This window comes from Rhincodon typus, chromosome 43 (assembly GCF_021869965.1).
Source record: "Rhincodon typus isolate 14 chromosome 43, sRhiTyp1.1, whole genome shotgun sequence".
Taxonomy (NCBI): Eukaryota; Metazoa; Chordata; class Chondrichthyes; order Orectolobiformes; family Rhincodontidae; genus Rhincodon; species Rhincodon typus.
Genome location: NC_063374.1, coordinates 6,658,695 through 6,682,489, shown reverse-complemented (window position 1 = coordinate 6,682,489; position 23,795 = coordinate 6,658,695). Strand labels below are relative to the sequence as shown.

Below are 23,795 nucleotides of genomic sequence, written 5' to 3'. Positions count from 1 at the left end.
ATTGCAAAAGGGAATCCCTAAATAATACAAACTACAGAGTTCCAGGTGATAAAAATGTAACTCAGCTACTTCAGTCGCTGTGACCAGTTTAGTGCTACACTGCTCAGAAGCCGTTGGCTGCAAGTTGTGGAAGGGGCACCCAATCCCACTTCCTCTCTTTTCATGTGAAGTCTCTTGTGATGCATCTAGAAGTGCCTAATTCAGTTTGTGCAGATTTGGAAGGAAAACCTGAATCTAGCCATCATGTGGCGCTGTGCCACCACTGCACAATTCAATTCTTACGCACTTTGTAGTTCTATAAAAAAAACGTACGTGATGTTGGAGAAGGTTGGACAATTTACTCTTTTATAAACATGGGTCTAATTATGCTATAAATTGTGATTCTTGTTGAATAGACAGGTTAGTTTCAAAAGTCGCAAAGAATGTGCAGCATAGAAACAGGCCCAGCCGGTCTTTGCCGATGTTTATGATCCACACAGAGTTCAGTTGCTGTCACGCAGTTCAGCACCTTGGAATGTGCTTGTCAGTTTCAGGTTGCAGCTTAGAAGAACACAACATTTTAAGATTATTTTGTATGTCTTTACAAAATCTGACATCTGAAGTGTAATGTCTGTTAGTGATATCCACATGCAGTACCCTTCAAATATACTACATTTCAAATATAAAATAAAATGAAGAATGCACCTTAGTCACTCAGATTACTGGAAAAATAACTTGTGGTTTTAATTTATTTCATTCTTCCACAATCTTAGAATCTGATCATGAACTATTTTGAAGTGTTCCTTTTGTAACTCGTGTGTAGTTCTTTTTAAGATTTATTTGTTTGCAATATAATGTAACTGATAACTGAGTCCAGCATTTATTGTCCATGCCCTTTTGCTTTTGAGGCGGTTGTGGTAAGCTGCCATCTTGTTAGTTGTGTGCTGTAGCTGGATATTTTTTCTTCATTGCCTGATTCACCAGGCTAGATTCTCTTCATATTGCTAGATTTGAATGGCTTAAATGGAGTGAGGCAAAAATGCAGTTTATTAATGCAGGAGATTACCTAAAAGGAAACTCTTGTTAAAAAAAGTCATACTTGAAAATGGTCCTCCTGGACCTCCCATTTTGAAGTATATAAGACAAGTCAGATCAATATGTCATTTGCTAGTTTAACATTTTTTAAATGTAATATCACGCACAGCAGCATACCAGAATTCCAGAACAGAAATCAGAAGCTGGTTTTTAGACTTGTCTTGGTTCCAGGGGAAGGCCACCAGCTCCTCGAAGCACATGGACAACACCAAAGTAAATTCGCCAGTTTCGATAGAGTCAGTGGTAGGGCAGACATGTTTTTCCGACCTATTATTTGCTCTGAGCATCTAATCCCAGTAAATTTACTTTGATGCCACCACAGACCTTGGGCAATATTCTCACTGGGAGCTGGTAGTTTGGAGCAATATAAAAGCAGCCAAATTGAGAGCAGAATTCTTTTCAGGACCAGAATCAGATGTATTCCATACTTAATTGTATAGAGGCGTCCTCAAGTCAGGCAGTATGCTCTTTTTATCTCACATTTGCTGTGAGAAGAAAAGGAGAGGGGCTGCCTCAATATAGTGGGGGAAGGGAGGGGGGGAGAGAGGGAGAGAGAAGGGGCTGGTTTGGTGCAGCTACACTGACCATTCAGGTATTGTGGTTGGTCAGTTACAATCCATCGGAGCAACCTTCTCATTGACAATCCACAAGATGACTTGCTGCTTTCTCTGCAGGAGCAGCTAGCCAGCAGACATCCAGCACTATGTTAATGGTTTTCTAATTGTCCCATAGAGAACAACAGGAGATCATCTGTTGCCTGCATAACTTTAATGTTACACATGAATGTTAATTTTGCTGAAATTAATGGAATAGTCGATACCCAGTTCTGAAACTTACACTTGAAATATTCTTTACTACTTACACATTTTTCTGCTATTGCTTCACCTAAATTGTAGCTGGATTCTAATTTTCATTTATTTCTAGTCTGTTACAAATTAGCTGCTAACAGAATGATGCTGAGAGCCTCCTGGAGTGACTTCCGGTGCCAGTCCAGGTGACAAAACAGATTAAGAAGCAAGTTTGTGGAATATCCTGCCTTTAAAAATTTCATATGTCCTTGGTACCTAATGTGGACATCTGTGTTTGTCTGCTAAAAATTAGATGAGGTGTTATAAAAACCAATGGGAGTGATGTAATGTAGGCCTGTTCAAGAAAGTGATACCTTGTGGCTTCCACATTAAGGTGGAATTTGGCGCATCTCCCAAGGTGGGAAACTTGGCAAGGGGGGAACCAAATTGTGCAGGGGTCCAAAGAATGGTTTCATGACGGTGGAATGAGATTCTGGCCTTAGGTTCTTGGAGATTTCAAGGTAGTTTGAACTTTCTGACAGCAAGTCACGAAGTACTTTTGCATGCAACTAAAAGTCATGTATGTTCATTTAAATGCAAAATAAACAAAATTAAGTGCATCTTTTCAATTATCTGGTAGCAAGAAATACATGCCTTCAGATTTATCGATGTAAATAAGAGATGTGCAGCAGGCAAGGTAATCAACCTGTTATAATTATAACTGGTAGCAGCTGCCTTTTCCTGCATATTTTACTGATCAACCTGCTCAGATGTTACTACACAACTCTGGAGCAAGTAGGACTTGAACTCAGGCCTTCTGGCCTAGAGGTAGAGGTACTACCACTGCCCCAGAAGAACCCATCTGTTCTTTCCTATTTGGCAAGTGTTGACTGTGATCAGGTGATGACAGTCAAAAGGCAGTTAAGTAGGGTTGTCCTAGGGAGTGAGAAATGCTGCAGTCGATGGGGTGGCAGTGGACAGGGTCACCTTGGACAGGGAGAATTGGGGAGGGTAGCAGGAAGCAGGCAGATTGTAGTTTTAAGAAGCACAGGATAGGGTTGTCTGAGCTAGAAGAGAAAGAGTAAACTGCAACCTAAGGGCATGGGCAGGACTGCCCATGGCATAAAGTGAGACATGGAGCAGACTACTCTGGGGTAGGGAATCAACGCAAGGGTGTAGGGCATGTGGAGGAGGCCCTAGCATATGGGGGTGCTGAAATCAGTCATTGGGTGAGAGATTGGTTCTTGAGGCATGAATATTTGGAGAGAGCTGGTTCAAAAAAGTGGAGTTGGTGCTGGGAGTTGAACTGAGAGCATTGGGCAAGGGAGGGAACAGTGACAGTGAAGGGTAGTGGAATGCTGAAGGTGGTAGGTCCAGGGTGATGGTTTGTTATCAGATGCCCTCTCAGCTCTAGAGTGGCAGAATTAAATAAATTAGATGACACAGATAATGAAAGCATTCAGGGTCTTGATGAACATGGAGATGTTAATAGGCATAGGCTCAGAAGTAAGAGAAGGTATGTAAAGGATGATGGTTATTGTTTCAAGGGTAACAGAGGAGAGATAAATGCTAATACTCGATGGGTCAAGGATGAAGTGGAAAGTTGATAGGTGAGGAGAAGTGGTGGAGAGTGTTTGGAATGTGTCTTGAAAGTGCAGTTGCTGTACGATCCTTCGAAGTTGAGTGAAAGATAGTTTTGTGTATGTGAAATTAATGGTGAGCACAATAGACTGGCTAAAGGAACACTAATAATCATTAGTTAAATGACGTATATGAGGCGGCTTTGTAAGAACCCACAGAATTGAGGGAACCATGTTAGCATGGATGGAAGATTGGCTAACTAATACAAAGTGGAGAGTTGGGGTAAGGGGGGACATTTTCAGAATGGTAATCTGTAACTAATGGAACGCCACAGGGTTAGTGCTGGTGTCGCAATTATTTACAATATTTATTTGTGACTTGGATGAGGAGAATGAATGTACGATTGCCAAGTTTGCAGATGACACAAAAATAGGTGAAAGGGCAAGTGGTGAGGCTAACACAAGGGGACTGCTGAGGGATATTGACAGGTTGAGCAATTGGCAAAAACTTGGCAGATGGACTATAATTTAGGAAGATCTGAATTATGCAATTTAGCAGAAAGAATAGAGAAACAGCATATAATTTTAAAATAGAAAGACTGCAGAAAGCTGCATTGCAGTGGAATTTGGGACCTCCTTTACCCACAAACCATGAAAAACTAGCATACAGGGTCAGCAGATAATTGGAAAGGCAAATGGAATGTTGACTTTTTTTAAGGGAATAGAAGTCTTGCTACAACTATACTTGACACTGGTCAGACCACGTCTGGAATACTGTGAACAGTTTTGGTCCCCTTATCTAAGGAACGATATACTGGCATTGCAGGCAGTACAGAGAAGATTCACCTAGGCTGATTCCAGGTATGGAGGAAACAAAAACAGAAATTGCTGGAGAAATGGAGATAAAACAGAGTTAATGATTTGGATCCACTGACCCTTCTTTGGTTCTGAAGAAGGGTCACTGGACATGAAACTCTGCTTTCTGTTTATGGATGCTGCCATACCTGCTGAGTTTCTCCAGCAATTTCTGTTTTTGTTTCAGATTTGCATTTTGTTGTTTTATTCCAGATATGGAGTAACAATTCAAGAGAGATTGAGTAGGTTGTACTCATTAAAATTTAGAAGAATGAGAGGTGACCTTAAACATAGGCTGCAGATGCAGAGCAGTTGTGTCCCCTTGTGGGAGAGCCTTGGACCAGACAGCATAATTTCAGAATAAGGGATCGTCCATTTAAGACAGAGTTGAGGAGGAATTTCTTTTCTCAGACAGTACTGAACCTGTGGTAGTCCTTAACTGTAGGGCTCTGTTAAGCATATTCAAGGTCAAGACAGACAAATTTCTATTCAGTAAGGAATCAGGGGTTATAGGGAAAGGCAGGAAAGTGGAATTGAAGTATAGTGATTGGAACCAGGGCCGGATAGATCTCATTAACTATGAGATTCTTGATTGCGGTTGTTAACTTGGGCCAATCAGGGAGCCCTGGCTGACAGATATAAACAAGAGATTCAGAAGGTCTCCATAGTCTAGGGACTGGCTTTGAGCTGGCAGGCTACAGCCAGTGCACCATGAGTGGATTTCCTGCTGGACAAAGACCTTGATTGTGACCATGTGCTCCTGGTTCTGCTGCTGCTGCTGTTGCATGTATTTAAAAAAAAACAGGAGATTCAGAAGGTCTCCTCAGTCTAAGATCTGGCTTTGATCTGGCTGGTCACAAGAAGAAAATAAAAAAAAAGATTCAGAATGTCTCCCCAGTCTAGGGACTGTCCTTGAGCTGGCTGGTCACAGCCCATTGAAGTGCACATGTAAATAAAGGGTGACCTAGTGACGGGATACTGGCCTCTGTGCAGTTACCTGATGAGGATTATCTGATCAATCATGATCTCATTGAATGGCAGAGTAGACTGGATGGGCTGAATGACTAACTTCTGCTCCTATGCCTTATAGTCTTCTGATACTCCCTTGAAGGGAATATGACACTTCCTTAAGATAGGTACTTGCACATGGGGCCTTTTGATATGGGGAGGCTTTTGTGTTGCTTCTCTCACAGGTGGGCTCTGGTTTAGATTAGGAGGTAGAAGGAGAGGAGAAAGAGAGTGTTTTGAACATAGTGGCTGAGGGAGAAGTGGAGAGACCTTACTGAAGGTCTGGGTGAAGTTTAGAAGAAGAAGAGGCAGAATCTTGGAGCCACAGTTTTGGGATGGAAGAGAAAGAGAGACCCTCAGCAGTGGAAATGGATAGGAAATTGAAATTGAGAAAATAATTCAACTTCCGTTATTATTAGTGTGAAAGTAAATTTCAGCAAAGTTAACTGATAAATAATTAAAATAGAGGTAAATTTAATGTTCTTTTTACTAGAGTTGAGATATTTGAATGTTGGGTGTACATATTAGGAATTAGGACTTGCTCAAAGCATTGAGATTTCACAAAGTTCCACCTAGTGTTGCATTTTGCATTGCATTTACAATATGTTTAATAACAATGTCAAATATTTTGACTTGCCTCACGTATTACATCCATTGTCCTCTCTTCTGCTTTGTATTCTCTTTGTTAAAATGAAAACTCTTGGCACAACCTCCAATCGTAGTTATTCTCCCAGAACTCCAGAGTAGCGGAACCCCACAGCCATGGTGTCATGCTTCTGAAGACTGGGCGTCAGGTAGTCACGCATTTTTAGCTTGTTTTCTATTTCACTCTTTACAATTCTGCTGATACTAAGTAATACAGTACAGTAGAGATGGCCCTTCGCCAAAAAATTACTCTAAAGTGTTCTGGTTAAGATGGCATTATGGGCGCATAATCTTGAACTAAAGCAAAATACTGTAGATATTGGAAACCTGAAATTAAAACAGAAAATGCTCATAAATTCCTTGCTGAAAATTGTACTTAAAAATAGATAACACTGCAAATCTTTAGCAAAACGAGTAGATCTGTTGCGGCAGAAACATTGTTAGCAATTCAGTTTCATCAGAATGTCTTAATGAAATATTACGGCCATACTAGTCTGAAAACGCCCGATCTCGTCTGACCTCGAAAGCTAAGCCAACTCTATAATGCCACAGATGCTGCTTGAGCTGCTGAGCACATTATCTTGGATCTTGGTGAATAGCGGGAGTCACGCTTCTGTTGTTTAGAATATCACTTGATTGGTTTCATTGTGTTACTGGCCTGTAATCTGTGTTTATTTGTTAATCTACAAGGAACTAGTCCTCTGACACTAAAATATATACAGTTTCATCTTTACTTGTTGTAGCATGTATAGCCACCCAGATTAGCTGTCTCATTAGCCTTTATGGCCTTCTCCTTAAATGAGAAAACACAGCAGATTGTATGAGTATTTTACCTGCAGCTATAACTACTCAGATAGTGAAGGAGAGAGCCAGATCATCAGCGCATGAGTAATGCATCTAAAATTAAACCTTTAGTTGCTGTTGGTGGGAACAAGGTTCACTGCAGCACATTAAGCAACAGCCTGACATAGTCATACTCACAGAATCATACCTTATAGACAGACAATGTCCTAGACACCACCATCACCATCCCTGGATATGTCCTGTCTCACCAGCAGGACAGACCCAGCAGAGGTGGTGGCACACTGGTATACAGCCGGGAGAATGTTGCTCTAGGAGTCCTCAACATAGACTCCGGACCCCATGAAGTCTCATGGCTTCAGGTTAAACATGGGCAAGGAAAGCTCCTGCTGATTACCACACACCATTCTACCTCAGCTGATGAATCAGTAATCCTCCATGTTGAACAACAGCAAGAGCACAAATTGTACTCTGGGTGGGGGATTTCAATGTCCACCACCAACAGTGGCTCGTCGGCATACTACTGATGGAGCTGGTTGGGTCCTAAAGGACATAGCTGCTAGATTGGGTCTACGGCAGGTGGTGAGGGAACCAACAAGAGGGATAAACATACTTGACCTCATCCTTACTAATCTGCCAGCTGCAGTTGCATCTGCCCATGACAGTATCGGTAAGAGTGACCATCGCACAGTCCTTGTGGAGTTAAAGCCCCGCCCTCACATTGAGAACAACCTCCATCGTGTTGTGTGGCACTATCACCATGCGAAATGCGACAGACTTCACATAGATCTAGCAACTCAAGACTAGGGATCCATGAGGCGGTGTGGGCCATCAACAGCAGCAGAATTGTACTCCACAACAATCTGTAACCTCATGGCCTGGCATATCCTCCACTCAACCATTACCATTAAGCCAGGGGATCAACCCTGGTTCAATGAAGAGTGCAGGAGGGCATGCCAGGAGCAGCACCAGGCATACCTGAAGATGAGGTATCAACTTGGTGAAGCCACCAAACAGGACTACTTGCACGCCAAACAGCGAAAGCAGCAAGTGATAGACAGAGCTAAGCGATCCCACAACCTCCAACGGATCAGATCTAAGCTCTGCAGTCCTGCCACATCCAGTCGTGAATGGTGGTGGACAGTTAGACAACTCATTGGAGGAGGAGGCTCCACAAATATCCCCCTCCTCCATAATGGAAGGGCCTAACACATCAGTGCAAAAGATGAGGCTGAAACATTCGCAGCAATCTTCAGCCAAAGTGCCAAGTGGATGATCCATCACGGCCTCCTCCAGTGGTCCCCAGCAATATAGATACCAGTCTTCAGCCAATTCAGTTCATTCCATGTGATATCAAGAAACGATTGGAGACACTGGATACTGCAAAGGCTACGGGCCCTGACAACATTCCAGCAATAGTACTGAAGACTTGTGCTCCAGAACTTGCAGCTCCCCTAGCTAAGCTATTCCAGTACAGTTACAACACTGGTATCTACCCGACAATGTGGAAAATTGCCCAAGTATGTCCTATAAACAAAAAGCAGGACAAATCCAACCGGGTCAATTACCTTCCCATCAGCCTACTCTCGATCATCAATAAAGTGATGGAATGTGTCAGTAACAGTGCTTTCAAGCAGCACCTGCTCAGAAATAACCTGCTCAGTGACGCCCAGTTTGGGTTCCACCAGGGCCACTCAGCTCCTGATCTCATTCCATCCTTGGTTCAAACATGGACAAAAGACCTGAATTCCAGAGGTGAGGTGAAAGTGACAGCCCTTGATATCAAGGCTGCGTTCGACTGAGTGTGGCATCAAGGAGCCCTAGCAAAACTGGAATCAATGGGTATCAGGGGGCAAATTCTCTGGTGGTTGAAGTCGTACCTGACATGTAGGAAGATGGTTGTGGTTGTGGGATGTGGTTGTGGGATGTCAATCGTCTCAGCTCCAGGACATCTCTGCAAGAGTTCCTCAGGGTAGTGTCCTCAGCCCAACCATCTTCAGCTGCTTCATCAATGACCTTCCTTCCATCATAAGGTCAGAAGTGGGGATGTTCGCTGATAATTGCACAATGTTCAGCACCATTTGTGACTCCTCAGATACTGAAGCAGTCCATGTTCATAAGCCACAAGATCTGGACAATATCCAGGCTTGGGCTGACAAGTAGCAAGTGATATTCGCGCCACACAAATGCCAGGTTATGACCATCACCAATAAGAGACAATCCAACCACCGTCCCTTGACATTCAATGATGTTACCATCACTGAATCCCCCACTATCAACATCCTGGGAGTTACCATTGACCAGAAACTCAGCTGGACTCACCACAAACAGTGGCTACAAGAGCAGGCCAGAAGCCAGGAATACTGCGGCGAGTAACTCACCTCCTGACTCCTCAAAGCCTGACCGCCATCTACAAGGCACAAGTTGCGAGTGTGATGGAATACTCCCCACTTGCCTGGATGAGTGCAGCCCCAACAACACTGAAGAAGCTTGACATCATCCAGAACAAAGCAGCCCGCTTGATTGGGACTACATCACAAGCATTCACAAGCATTCACCGCTGACGCTCAGTAGCAGCAGTGTGTACTATCTACAAGATGCACTGTGGAAGTTCACCAAAGATCCTCAGACAGCACCTTCCAAACCCACGACCACTTCCATCTAGAAGGACAAGGGCATCAGACATATGGGAACACCACCACCTCCAAGTTCCTCTCTAAGTCACTCACCATCCTGACTTGGAAATATATCGTCGTTCCTTCACTATCGCTGGGTCAAAATCCTGGAATTCCCTCCCTAATAGCATTATGGGTCAACCCACAGCAGGAGGACTGCAGAGGTTCAAGAAGGCAGCTCATCACCACCTTCTCAAGGGCAACTAGGGATAGGCAAGAAATGCTGGCCGGCCAGCAATACCCACATCCCATAATTGAATTAAAAAAATACTTCGTAGGATGCTGGCTATTCACACAAACTATCTTCAATCTCAGTTGAGCCATGTGACTTTTTAGAAAGAAGTACTGAGTGAAACTGAAGTTTTCAATCACCTTTACAATGGAAGAACAAATAAGCCACCTTTTCTGCAAAGGATTGCTTTTTAAAAATAATTATATAGTGCCTTTAGTGTAATAAAAATACATCCTAAGTCTCTTCACATAAGCTATACAAAGCAAAATTTGTATGCCACATAAGGATATGTCAGTTAGATGATGGAGAGCTTAGTGAAGAGATATGTTTCTAAGGAGTGTTTAAAGGAAGCAAAAGATTTGGAGAGTTTTCAGAGGACATTCCTGAGTTTAGGGTCTTGACAGCTGAAGGCATCAATGGTGGAGGGATGAAAATCAGGGATGTGTAAGAAGCCATAATTGGAAGAGCGCAGAGATGGATCTTTGAGGGTTGAAAGATTGGAGGACATCAGAGATAGGGAAGCCATGGAGGATTAGTTACAAGAAACTTGAAAGACAGGCTGTTTACTGGAGCAAAGAATGTCAATTAGAAATACAGAGTAGAAAATTATGGAGAAGCTTGGATGGGTATGTATCATGAAGAACTTTTTATACTGATTTGTAACTTAGTGCTGGAAGTACAAAGAAGGAACGAGACAATTTTTTTCTGAACACCAAGAGTTATTGGAATCTGGAACCCATTACCACATTGAAGCTTGGTCAGTAGCATCATGCACGTGGTAATTGGGCAAACATAAAGAATATATTAAAAGGACATGAGGAAAGAATGGAGTAATGTGGTTAGAGAGGCCTGTTGTCAACATAGCAACTGCGCTGGACTGGAGGGCTGAAGTAGTCTCCAGTGCTTAAATTTCCTTAAACAATGAGGTGCCTTCTAGAGATGCACAGGATGCTTAGTGGACCAAGGAAAGCTTATCACATCTGTGTGGAAGTGAACATTGTGACAAATTGGTAAAGGGCAAATTTGCAGCCAAAGTCAGGATGCACAAGTCTCTTGACTAACTGGAATGGCTTCTTTGGAGAGCAGTGGAGACTAGTTCTTTTGAAAAATTAGATGTCATGATAGAAGTTACAAGGCGTGTAGGTTTCGAGGGAGGAATGAGCTGGATGGGGTGAATAAACTACTTGTTTGTTCTATGTGATTTAACATATATTGTAAAAATATTGTGTTCACATAGTAAAGCCACAAGTATTTCATGAATGTCTTGGGTTTGGGAGCGGCAAGATGTAACCATAAATATGGTATAACAAACTGTTTGCAGGGCTGTACAAGTACATTTACCCATATTATACATGTTGAACATTGTTTGCTGCATGGTACAGGACAAGTTGAAGGGCATATATGCCTGACAGTTAACACTTGACTGATTTATTGCTGAAAAGTTATTCATTGTTTATGGTGCTGCTTGTTTCTACAAATAAAATCAAATGGTGCTTTAAGATGTTCTTATGCAGAAAAGTGAAGATCCATGTACTTTTGAATAAAACCTGCATCAAATTTGGCATTATGATTGTCTCTGCTACTCCTGGTGACTTTGCTGTGGTGACTCTCACTAATAAAGGTCTTGCCTCAACCAAGCCAGCAATTTGGCCATTTCCATGGAATGAAGTTTTAGAAAAAGTGTGCATTTGGGTCTAAGTGAGGACTGCATTGAACTTGGTTGTGAAGCCCTTCATGGTTTATTAACAGCTGTGATGCCCTTCATGGTTGATTAGAGTACTAACATTTGCTTTACTGACTCGTGTGCAGATAATGGTCACTTGGAAGAGATGCTGACAGGCAGGTGGCACCAGAGGAACTGGAGGTCAACACCTGCAATAGGAGAGAAATAGTAGTTTCTTGTATGATGACTGAGGCTCGAGAAGAGCAGCATCGTTTTAGTTCCACTACTCCATGGTTCACAAAGTGAAATAAAAATACTTTCTCCAGTTAGAGATGACCAAATAAATACCTTATCTGTATCAGGTTTTAAACGACAAGATCTTTCAACCAGGTTTCTTAATAAACACGATTATTAGTTTATCATCAGAACAAAACTTCCAATGAAGATACAATAATTAGTTAGTGTACACAGTAATATAGAAATAAATGCCCATTCCTCTAATTATCTCTAAATTGTACACACACTGTACAGGAAAAGAGAAAAGAAATCTTTGTAGAAATTGGTTTTCTGGAAAAAGAATACATTGGCCAAAGGGTTATTCTCAAAACCAAAAGGTTAAAACATAGAAGATAGCAGAAGGAGGAGGCTATTCGGCCCTTCGAGCCTGCTCCACCATTCGTTGTAATCATGTCTGATCATCCAACTCAATAACTTAATCCTGCTTTTTCCCCATTACCTTTAATCCTAATTCACCCCAAGTGCTATATCTAGCCGCCTCTTGAATACATTCAACATTCTGGCATCAGCTACTTCCTGTGGTAATGAATTGCACAGGCTCACCACTCTTTGGGTGAAGAAATGTCTCCTCATCTCCGTCCTAAATGGTCTACTCTGAATCCTCAGACTATGACCCTTGCTTTGAATGTTCTGCAGTCTGTTCTTAGCAGACTTTATTCCAACTCAGCTTGTTCTCTGTAGGCTTTCCTTCAACTGAAGGAGTTAATCATATGCATCTTTTTAAACCAATCACTTTAAGAACAACCCGAGCAACATTGTACAGTAAAGGAAGCAGTTCTTGCCAGCCACATAATTTCTCGGAAGACTTGTTCAAAAAAAACTCCAATGTCCACAGTGATTTTCAGTAAAATATAACAAAGAACGTGGATTCTGCAAATCCAGAACAAAAACAGAATGTACTGGAGAAACTGGGCAGGTCTGGAAGCATCCATGGAGAGGTAACAAAATTAATGTTCCAAGTCCTGTAAACCCTTCTTCAGAACAGAAGTTTCTCCAGCAATTTCCGTTGTTGTTTGTGAACTTTCAGTGACTTCTTTCAAAGAGACAGTTTCAGATATTTCTACAAAACCTGAAATAAATCCATTTTCCACAAACATTCAAAACTTGCTTCCTCCAAGCAATATTAAATATAAAACACCTTTGTAACTCTAGTTAACGAAATTCAGAGAAATCTTGGAAACCAGTCAACAACAAAGACATTTCCACGTTGTGGAAGTCTGATGATCTTCTCTGGTTCAGCCAGGATTGTTAAACCTGTTACTAATTCAAAATGTGACAGACAGCTTTGATCATTTATAAAAGTTTAATGGTTTTCTTTTAAACTGGAAATTCAGACTTTGTCACAGATAAACATCTTATCAACTTCAAGTAAGTACCTACGTTATTTTGTTCTTTGCAGACACCCATCAGGAAATCAGAGAGAAACAGCTGAGTCTAAAGCTTGACTTTTGTGCAATGGTGTTAGTTGGCAGACTATTATTTTTCTCCTGATTTTTATATTTGCATTGGACCTGTTGCAAAAAGTCTCAATCACTGACAGTGAATGTCAGAAGCCATTTTTAGGTTACTTGTAACACATTCACAAGTGTTGTGGGTGGCATGGTGGCTCAGTGGTTAGCACTGCTGCCTCAAAGTGCCAGGGACCCTGGTTCAGTTGCACCCTCAGGCGACTGTTTGTGTGGAGTTTGCACGTTCTCTCTATGTCTGTGTGGGTTTACTCTTGGTGCTGCTGTTTCCTCCTACAGTCGAAAAATATGCAGGTTAAGGTGGATTGACCATGCCAAGATGCCCATAGTGTCCACGGATGTTTAGGTTAGGTGGATTAGCCATGGAAATGCATGGTTACAGAGATAAGGTAGGAGTGCGAGCCTGGGTGGGATGCTGTTCAGAGGGTTGGTGTGGACTTGTTTGGGCTGAATGGCCTAATTCCATATTGAATGGATTCTCTGAAATTTAGATTTCAAATTCCATTCTGTTTTATATTTTTGATTTGCAACTTTTTTTTCCTTTCACCCTCCAAAATACACGTTTTAGGAACCACTTAGGAACGTAAGAACATGAATAGGTCATTCAGCCCATCGATCCTGCTCCGCCTTTTAATATGATCATGGCTGATTGAACACTTAAAGGCCTTTTATTCATCCCACATTACTCCACTGGTAATCAAACATTAATTAATCTCTATCTAAAGAACATTCAAAGACTAAGCTTCCACAGCCCCTGTGGTAGACAGTTCTAAAGGTTCACAACCCTTCGAATAAAAAGAAATTCTTCTTATCTCAGACCTAAGTGGCATCCCTCTTATTTTTAAATTGTGCTCCATTGCTCTAGACTCACCAACCCAGGAAACATTTTATTGCATCTACCCTTTTGAGTATTTTGGAAGTTTCAACTTTGGGAATATTTGTTAGGTGGTAAAGCAGAATATCTCTGATGTTTGAGTGTATTTATTTTCAGACAATTTACTGTTTTCAATTTTCAGATAAAATTCATATTGTGCCACCAGAAGAAAGGCACAGAAAGTGCCCATACAGGTCCTTTATCAGAATCTGATCTGTCCTTCATTTTAAAAAATTCTCAACATTCTAGTTCTCCATTGGAATGGAGTATCTTTGGAGATATCAGCAGTTCTTTATCTGGGTAATGGGGGAGCAAAGACGAAATAAATTTCTCAGGGTCATGGGGGAGCAAAGATGAAATAAATTCCTCGTGTGGGCTGCAGGGCACCTGCATTAATTTGCACATCTTTACTGTTGTGTATACAAATCCATGAACTTAACATAGTTTTAAGAAAGTAAAAATGTGATTTAGAAAGAGTGAAGATAAAATGAGCGGAAATAAGTCCAGAATCTCAGAGGTGAAGGAAATATAGTTGGATCTGGAATTCTTCTTGATGGATCTAGAAGAAAATTACTTTTGATGCTCCTGGGTTAGCTCTATTCTTCTGACTTCTCAAGACATTGTTATACATTGCGAACTGTTGGGAAAACAATGTCAAAATTTGCATATGTTTTGTCAATGTTTCAATTCTCCACTGTCTGCTAAATCAGGATTGGTTTACCCATCTTCCCCAAGTTAGGATAGCAGAGGATTCCTCCATGACAAACTATGTTAGTACTTACTTTATATTAAAAAAAATGCCAAGAGGTGTTGAGTTGTTGCGTGTGGTCAAGCAGTCTGTATGTCTTGAGTATTTATGTTGTTTTGCAATTTTATACCAAAGGGTAAGCTGCTGCACAGAACTGGCACTTTGTATTCAAAGCCCTTGCAGTAGATTTTGGGTGTAAGCTGAATAGAAGCCTGTAAATTTATTCTTGACCATGCCATTGACTGTGCATTATTAGCACATTACACTATTGTAGCTGGTGTTGCTATAATTTCGTAGGACCTCAAAATCTATTTCTGCAGCAAGGAAGTAGTAGAGCTTACAACAACTTATATCTGAAAAGTATAACAGTAAAATGTTTTGATTAAAACAAAACAATCCAAGTTATTAGAATGATGCATATTTATAAACATAGAATACTCAGTAAGGATAGGAGGCAGAGAGCAACAGAATAGTCAACAAGATAGTGCATTACAATCATTGCATCATCCACTAATCAACATTGCCAGCAACTTGCCAGTTTTCAACCAACCCTAACTAGCCACCACTGGCAGGAAGGGAGGGTTCTATTGTGTGAGTTTGAGCAATGGTATCATCACTTGAAGTAATGACAGAGCAGGAGTGCAGACAGGATTTAGAGAGATAGAGCCTGAACAAAGAGGACAGCTGGCAGGAGCAGGACAGAGAATAATTAGGAACAGGACAGAGAATAGTTAGGAACAGGAGAAATGTAAGATGTACAATTTGTAGTTCTGAGGGATTGTTTAATCTGAAATCCTAACTGAGAGCCTGAATCTTTTGTGTTAAATAAACAGTTATTGCGAAAGCTGTTTCTATTTTTACTGTTCATCTTGTTCCTGTTTATCATGTCACTTCTCCTCATCCTTCCATGTTCCCTCCCGGAAACAAATTCTCTGATACCATTCGCAATGCTTTGGAGGTCTTAGTTAAACTGTTCAATGACAAATGTGTATGATCTGTATGTCCCACTAAAGATGGAGAAGGACAGAGTGAATAGTAGTAATGAGAATGCAAAAGACTTGCAAATTATAGATTATTTCTATGTTAAATGAAGACTTTGGTTCATTATAGAGAGACAGAAAATGTTAAATAGTACGTGCAGAAGAGCCTCACTGTGGGTTAACATTGCATATTGTTTAGTAACTGCTAGTTTTTGGTTTAAGGTCCTTGACGTGAAGCTTAGCTCAATCCAGAGATAAATGTATCCTTAAGGATATTGTACAGAAACCGTCTGCTCCGATAAGCTTAGTGTTTAATCCTAATATGATGGTATCCTTTTCAAAGTCTTCCCCACTCTTTCATGTTCCTACAATGATAAATATAGTGCTTCATTTTATAATTTTTCCTCCTTTCATTGCTGAGTTGTCTCCTTTGCTACAATTGACAAAAACCATCAAGAAAATAGCTCAGGAAGGAGAATCAGCAGACAATGAGTCAAGGACCTCCTCATGAGGGGAGCATTGCAAATTAATTAATAAATTATTTGCTGTACTAAATACTTTCAGGAAAACTCGGGTTAATTAACCATTTTATTCTGAAACGTCAGCCAGGCAGTGGACCTACTGTATTATAGTCTCAGTGAGTTCCTTTTTCTGTTTCATGGTTTTCTGTTACTGTCTTGAAAGTATTGATTCATGTGGACATATGGTCAATCAGTACTAGCCCTGTTGGCTGTTCATTCTAACTGAGTTGAGACAGTGAATGTCAACATACTTTTTTGAGTGGGGTTCATCACAGTTAAACATGCTGTCTTGAGGATATGTGTTCTGATTAGAGATTTCAGGTGCAGATGCTCAATGTACTCATGTCAATTTCCAATGTGCCCAGTTCTACAATGTTACAAATAGCATGCAGGGGCATGTAGGTTATTGTCTCATCCAAAGAAAATCATTCTTCGTAGAATCTCAACATAATATCTAAGTAAACCTAACTTGAAATGTCTAATGAGGGGAGGTGATGGCATCGTAATGTCATCGGACGAGTATTTCAGAGTGCCAGGCTAAAGTTCTTGGAACATAGTCTCGAATTCCACCATGGCAGATTGTGAAATTTTAATTGAATAAAAATATGGAATTGAAAGCTTGCCCGATGGTGACCATGCAATTCACTGTCAATTTTTATAAAAACACATCTGGCTTACTAATGTCCTTCAGGGAAGAAGATCTTCTATCCTAATCGGGTCTGGCTTAATGTGACTCCAGACCCAACAGCAATGTAGTTCATGCTTAACTGCCCTCTGAAATGGCATAGTAAATCACTCAGTTCCAGGTCAGTCAGGCAAAGTAGGATGGTCAATAAGTGCTAGCCTAGCCAGCAAACCCATTTCCCATGCACTTATACAAAAAAAAAGGTTCCTGTGGTCTGTAAATGCATAGAAGGTGACTTCATAGATTTTTTGCGTCTATAAATTGATATTTTTGTTAATTTTAATAATTGACTAACTTGTATCAAAGGGGAGTAGACGGAACACGAGTATTTGCTTAAAAAAAGATGTTAGAAGACTTTTTTCCCATGGAATGCGTTATCCCAGGTAGCTATTGAGGCAGAAGCTGCAGTATTTTAAATAGAATTTGATAGGATTTTTAAAAGGAGAGTAGAAAAGGATACAAATAACAGATAAAAGGAGTTGAAGAGAAAACACAGATCCGAATGTGATCGACTGTTTATTTTCTTATGCTGTAAATTAAGAGTTCCCAAATTGTGGGTTGCACCCCTTATGGTGTGGCAGAAATCACACTTATTGCACCTCCTCATGTTGTAAAAAAATGTTTACAAAGTACTTTAAAGCACAGATTCTCTTGTTCACACAATGTACTTTTATGTTGATCTGTAGTGTACAAACCTCAATAATTGTTCATTGAATGTTACTCTGCTGCTTAGTTGCTCTTTTGTTTTTACTGGCATCTGGAATCTTGTAAATTTCAGGTGTTAAAATGATATCACATTTTCAAGTATTTTGGGTTAAGCACTGCTGTAAATTCTGTGATTCGATGATAGGCAAATTCTGTCAACCAGCTGCTATTGAACGTTACTTATCTGTTATCTTTCCTACACTCTTCTCTATTATACCTCTGCCTCTTTACTGTATCTGGCTTCCTCTCTACCATATCTTTTCTCCTGTTAGCCATATCTCTTCTTTCTCTGCCTGGTAATGACATAATTAGTCTCAATTCAATCATCGTTGCTTTTAAACAATAGACTAACTAGAGGGTGCAAAATTCAGGAAAGCTGTTACAAAAAATTAAATAGTCTCAGCATAGGTTAACAAGAGTGTGGTATCTATGTACATGAGTAACAATGAAAATTAAACCTTTAAGCAGTACTGAAGTCTGTTTTTATGATTTATATATAACAAACATGACCTTGATCAGCCTGGAGAAATCAACAAAAAGTTAATAGCGTTTAACTCAAAAAAATATAGAATGACATTAGTGAACTTGCCTATTTTCCCGTCTGTTACTTTGCCTGACTGTTAACTAGTAATACAGGGGCCCCAGCTAACATTCTGCGGATGTGGGTTCAAATCTGACCACAGCAGCTGGAGGAATTTAAAATTCAATGAATAGAATTTGTAATTGAAAGCCAGTAACAGAGATCTGTTGCCCTTACCTGGTTTACCCTACATGCGGTTCCAAGCGTACAGCAATGTTGCTGACTCTTCACTGCCCTCAGAAATAGTCTGTCAAGCCACTCAATTCAAGGGTGATTAGTAATGGGCAACAAATGTTGGTCTGGGCAGTGAAGCTGACATCCAATCAAGTGAATGAATAAATAAATAAATAAATAAATTCCCTGACTATCATGCTTTAAGATTCTTCAAACCTACCTCTTTGACCAGCCATTTTGTCATCTGCTGTGATAACTTCCTAATGTGGCTTGGAGTCAATCATTGTTTTATTACTTTCTTATGAAATGCCAGGTGTTGTTTTATTGTGTTAAAGGAGTTAAATAAATATACAAGGGAACACTGGAATAACCCAGCAGCCAAGCAGCTTCTGTGAAGCAAAACAGGGCTACTGGGCGGAATTTGCCCCTGCCTAACGTGACATGGGTAATGGCAAGAAAGTTGGGGAAATACATTGAGAATGAAAAGATCAAAAATTTGATTTCAATAAAAATACATCTGATTTTCTTCTTATGCTTTAAATGGCAACTTCAGAATTTCAGTATGAAGTGGCAACTATCTTATTTTCATGATTTTACACCTCATCATTAGCAACCTTCTGAGGTTGAGGATCAGGACATTGACCAGGAGGGCTGTCCAAAACAGAATGACAGAGCAATGCATTGTCGAGTGCAAGAAACCAGAGATAATCTCTTTGAAACTGCTTCCAGGATGAATGAGCTGAATTGTGGCGTTCTTTAATGTTTAAGATTTTGCGGTTATATGACAAGCAGACCCTGCTTAATGCAAAAGATATGTAGATCATGTTACCATTGCAGTTGTTGACTTTTTCCTGTTGCTGAATAAATGCCTAGTCATTCATCTGATTAAATGCTTTAATCGTTGGATGATCCCATTTTCAAGTACCTGAACATTACATGTCCAGTTGACCATTAGGGAGAAAGTAGCAATCAGTGAGACAGTGCAGTACATTGCATGGCACTAAGGTTACGTAGCTCTTAATGCCGCCATCAGGATATCATATCCAAGTGTTGTGCATTGAAATCTCTCGTGATAGCTGCATTTGAAAGGTATCCTGAGGAGTCTCCTTTTGACTTTTTCATCATCAGTATCCATCAATGTTTCAGAGTGTGTATAGACTAAGTTACCCTGAAATATTTGAGCATCTACAAGACAATGTAGAACCTGCAAGAGGCAGTACTTTGTGCAGCTTTTCTTGACAGCCCACTTTATTATGAGGGAGAATGGATATGTGAATTGCCCATTGCACATCTCAGAATCACAGACGTGTTACAGCACAGAGAGATGCCATTCACACCTCTGCCGCTTGTTAAATGAACATTATTACCTAGAGTCCGTTTGATGCTTTCCCCCCTACCCTTGCACATTATTTTTGTCCAAATAATCATCCAATGCCCTTTTGAATGCCTCAATTAAACCTGTCTCCACCACACTTCCAGGCAGTGCATTCTGTGCCCTAGGTACTTGCTGAATGAAAAGGTTTTCCTTATTTCATCCTTGCTTCTTTTGCAGAGCAGTTCAAACCAATGCCCTCTTATTCTTAGATATAGCAAGAACTGCAGATGCTGGAGTCAGAGACAACACAGTACGGAGCTGGAGGAACACAGCAGGTCAGGCAGCATCAGAGGAGCAGGAAAGTTGACGTTTTGAGTCAGGACCCTTCTTCAGAATGGGGAGGAATATGGGAGCTGTGAAATAAATAGAGAGAGAAGGGGCAGGGCTGGGGAAGGTAGCTGGGTGGCGATAGATGAGTGCAGGCAGGGAGTGGTGGGGATTGGTCAGTGGGAGAGAAGATGGACACGTTGTGTCAGGTCAAGGAGGCGGGGATGAGAGGGAGTGTTTGACATGGGATGAAGCTGGAGTCGGGTTGGAGAGATTTTAAAGCTAGTGAATTCCATGTTTAGGCCATCAACCTGTAGGCTCCCGAGGCGGAATATGAGGTGCTGCTCCTCCAGTTTGTGGGTGGCGTCATTTCTTGTTCGTTTTACGAGCCGGAACAGTTTCTCCCTATCTACTCTATCTAGCCCACTGATGATTTTGAAAATCTCTGTCGGATATCCTCTCAGCCTTCTTCTCTCTGAGGAGAACAGCCTCACTGTCTTCCATCTGACCTCACAACTGAAGTTCCTCCTCCTATCATAACATTGAGAATAATCTGCTCTGATGTAGTCTTATTCTTCTCAGCTTAGACTTCTGCAGGCTCACAGCATTGAATGGCAGTGTGCTCCCTTGAGTAGCTTATATATAGAACAAACATTTCCTTGCAGCAGAGGTAAGTTTGGAATGACGTGTGCAGGCCAGACCCCCTAGCATAATCCCTGCACACTATTTTTGGCCTTAGTGTTGTCCACATCAAAGTACAACAACATGGCTGCAAGTCCTCAACACCACAGTTTAAGGATTCATGATATTTGAGGCTATCTGCAGTCATGGAATTGATTGACTGTGAGAGATGAGCAATGCTTGACCATTGCAACTTCTTTCATCCTTGGGATGTCTGAAGAGGCCTCTCATCCCTCACATGGGTGTAACTTAACCAGGTCCAACAGTGACAGAGACTAGAGCAGACACTCTAGGAGTACAAAATCAGATATATTTACAAAATTGTAAGTTTATTTTCAATTTTGCATGTCACCTGACAGCTTTGATTTTGATTTTATTGTCATGTGTATTTTACAGTAAGAATACAATAAAATACAGTGAAAAGCTTTCAATTGAAACCACGTTACCTTGCCACTTTGAATAATTCAACAATAAGGAAATAAAGGAAGATATACCTTGAAGAGAGTCCGTCAGTCTTGAACCAGGTCATCACCATCAATGACACCTGTGCTGCCGTTGCTCCGCCATTGGTTTGTCACTGTTTACACCAAACCCAACCAATATTGAAGTCACCAATCCTCAGCACTATCTTTGCCACTGGGCCGATGCTCCTCCCCCATCACCTTGCCACCTCCTGCGCTGGACCAACCAACGTCAGAGTCACACCTCTTGCTGTTGGGCCCACCTCATCGATGTTGCCGTGATGCCATTCCGCCTCTGCTTCGTCGCCGTTGCCATGGTGGACCCAACCAAGAAGGAAGTCGCTGATTCTCGGGCATCTTTTGCCGCTAGGTCTACCTCACCAACATTGCCTCTGCCTTTGTGCCCCCAAAATGATTTTTCCTCTTCTCCCTTCCACTATATCAAAGTGCAGTCCTGACTTCTGAAGCTGAGGTGGAAGAGTCTACTAAGTAGTTGACTGAAAAACTTGGGCAGTTGTCCCAGGGCTGTTTATACCTAGAGGGCTCGGCCTGATGAGAGTACTCTGCCCATATGTAGGATCACCCTACTTGGCTTGGATTTCTGCAGACTTTGGCATCATGGGCAGAGAGGAGGTGGAGGGGCTGGGCACCCCTATAATCTTGTGGGAAGATGTTTCTTGGCAACCTGTATGTTGCTTCTTCTCTCTGTGGTATCTGCTGGCATCACCCTATTGCCCTGAAAGAAGGGGGGCACCTGGAGTGCAGTTGAAGTCCCTTGACCCCCTCTTACCTTGCCATTGATCCTGAGCAGCTCTGACTGGAACAATGGAATGCAGGTTCATTTTTGTGTGTCTGGTAGAGACTGAGTGTGCCAGGTCTGGGTTTCCATGGGGTTCAACACTTCTTCATGGAAGTAGTGAGACACACACATGCTGGAACTAGCATTGTAATGATAACCTTGATAAACTCCTCCATTCTTTGATTTTGCTTACTGAGTGCCTCTGACAAACCTGCAGGCTGTTCCTGTGCCTGTCTGTGCATTTTCATGAAATCATTAATAACTAAGACTATAAGATTGTCTCCTGCCTGGGGCTGAGCAGGTGCCTCGTCTCCAGCAGTCCTCTGAGTGTTAAAGACCCAGGGTGTTTCTTGCTTGGCCAGCTGTGGAGTAATGACAGTGATGTAGTGATGTGCTTACCAGATTGTGCTCTCAAACTGTAAATAGGTAGGCTATCTTACTAGGGTACTCCCAGGTTCAACGATGAATGTGCGTGAAGACCAGATGGTTGTGGTGCAGGAGCATGAGAGGTGGTGAGGTGTTTTCAAGAAGTGAGTGGCAATCACAGAGGACAGAAAGGGTTAGTAATTTGGAAGGATGATATAGTTGAGGGATGATGAATGGACATTATGCAAGCAGTTGTGAGAGTTAAATTTCATGATCCTTGCTTGCAGTCCTTGTGAGTGTGAGATAGCAGAGAGAAGCTCATGGCACTTATCATCATGGAGTGCAGAATATCATTTATCTTCTTCTTACACTTCTATGCATTCTCTTTAACTTGGGATATAAGACTGATCTAATCTGCTCTCTTTATCCAGGCTGGCTGCATCTAGTGGCATAGCCTCGTTCGAAGATAAAAAGTGCTACCTTGCTCTCCACCACCCTTCGACTAGCACCTCCAGGTCCTCATCCATAATGCAGGAAGAAAACTTTTCTGAGCCATTTTCTTAGGATTCGCGGTACAGGGCAACAGTGTGAGGGCCTGTTCTTGGATTGGAACATATGGAGTGGTTGGCAGCTGGGCTTTAAATTTGCTGCTAGCGTCGTGAACTCTGGAAGGCCTGGCAGCATTGAACATTTCCGCTTCTCCTAATAGGGAATTCCACGAAAAGATTGCCTGTGCCATAATGAGTGAGGTGAAGATGGAAGACCTTATGAGAATAGTTGCTACAAGCCATGGTGAACCAGACACCATAAATCTCAGTCGATCAAATACTTCAATTGAAGATGGGAAAATTCATTTGACGTTTCAGATTGATGCCCAATGATGCCTGACCTGAGTTATTCCAGCAGTTTTTGTGCTTATTTCAAATTTGTAGCATTTGCAGTATTTTGATTTTGTACACGAGTAGAGGTAGTAAATGTTTACCATGTTTGGCATTAAAAAGACAATTTCCAACAGTTAGGAAAAGATAAAATCCTCAGAATTCAACCGTTTAGTTGAGTTGGAATAAATAGCAAGCAGAAACTTGACATTTATCTGAAAAGGCATTTAAGAATAATCAAGGCATAAATTTGAAAAATAATGTTGAATAAACAGTAAACCTCAAGTAGCTGTTGCAGTCCTCCATGCATGGGGTGGCAGTATTGCATTTCTGTCATATGCCCCCTACTCTAGGGTTTATCTTCATTGTCATCTTTTGTCTTCCTGTTGGGTTATCATTTGATTCTGTTTTCTCCTGGTTGAGGTTTTCAATAACATGGATGACACACCAGGTTATTGGGTTATATTTGTACAACAGCCAACCAGTAGCTAAAATGCCACGTTTTGAAGTATAGATACTCGCATTGAATTTCAAATCCCTTTTGATTGTAGGAACGTTGGGTAAGCATATGATACCTTACAGCAGTTATATTTTCTCGTGATGCTACAGAGGTGGAG

The 23,795-nt window shown here is 41.3% G+C and overlaps 1 protein-coding gene and 1 long non-coding RNA gene across 6 annotated transcripts in view; one reads left to right on the top strand and one right to left on the bottom strand.

Annotated features, from left to right (window-relative positions):
- LOC109918809 (spectrin beta chain, non-erythrocytic 1-like) overlaps positions 1–23,795 on the top strand; it is a 258,622-nt gene that overhangs the window by 80,733 nt on the left and 154,094 nt on the right. Inside the window, exons 3-4 of one of the 5 annotated variants that reach the window (XM_048619799.1) lie at positions 4,511–4,517; positions 6,028–6,048. The exons of 3 other annotated variants lie outside the window; for them this stretch is intronic. In XM_048619799.1, coding sequence (XP_048475756.1) covers positions 4,511–4,517; positions 6,028–6,048 — 28 coding nt within the window. Of the gene's footprint in view, positions 1–4,510; positions 4,518–6,027; positions 6,049–23,580; positions 23,739–23,795 lie in introns of those variants that run through there. One more of the 5 variants, XM_048619796.1, reaches the window with a different exon arrangement.
- Positions 5,758–23,795, bottom strand: part of LOC125487692 — a 31,536-nt gene continuing 13,498 nt past the window's right edge. The window contains exon 3 of the long non-coding RNA XR_007266061.1: positions 5,758–6,277. This is a non-coding gene — a long non-coding RNA (uncharacterized LOC125487692). The remainder of the gene's footprint in view (positions 6,278–23,795) is intronic.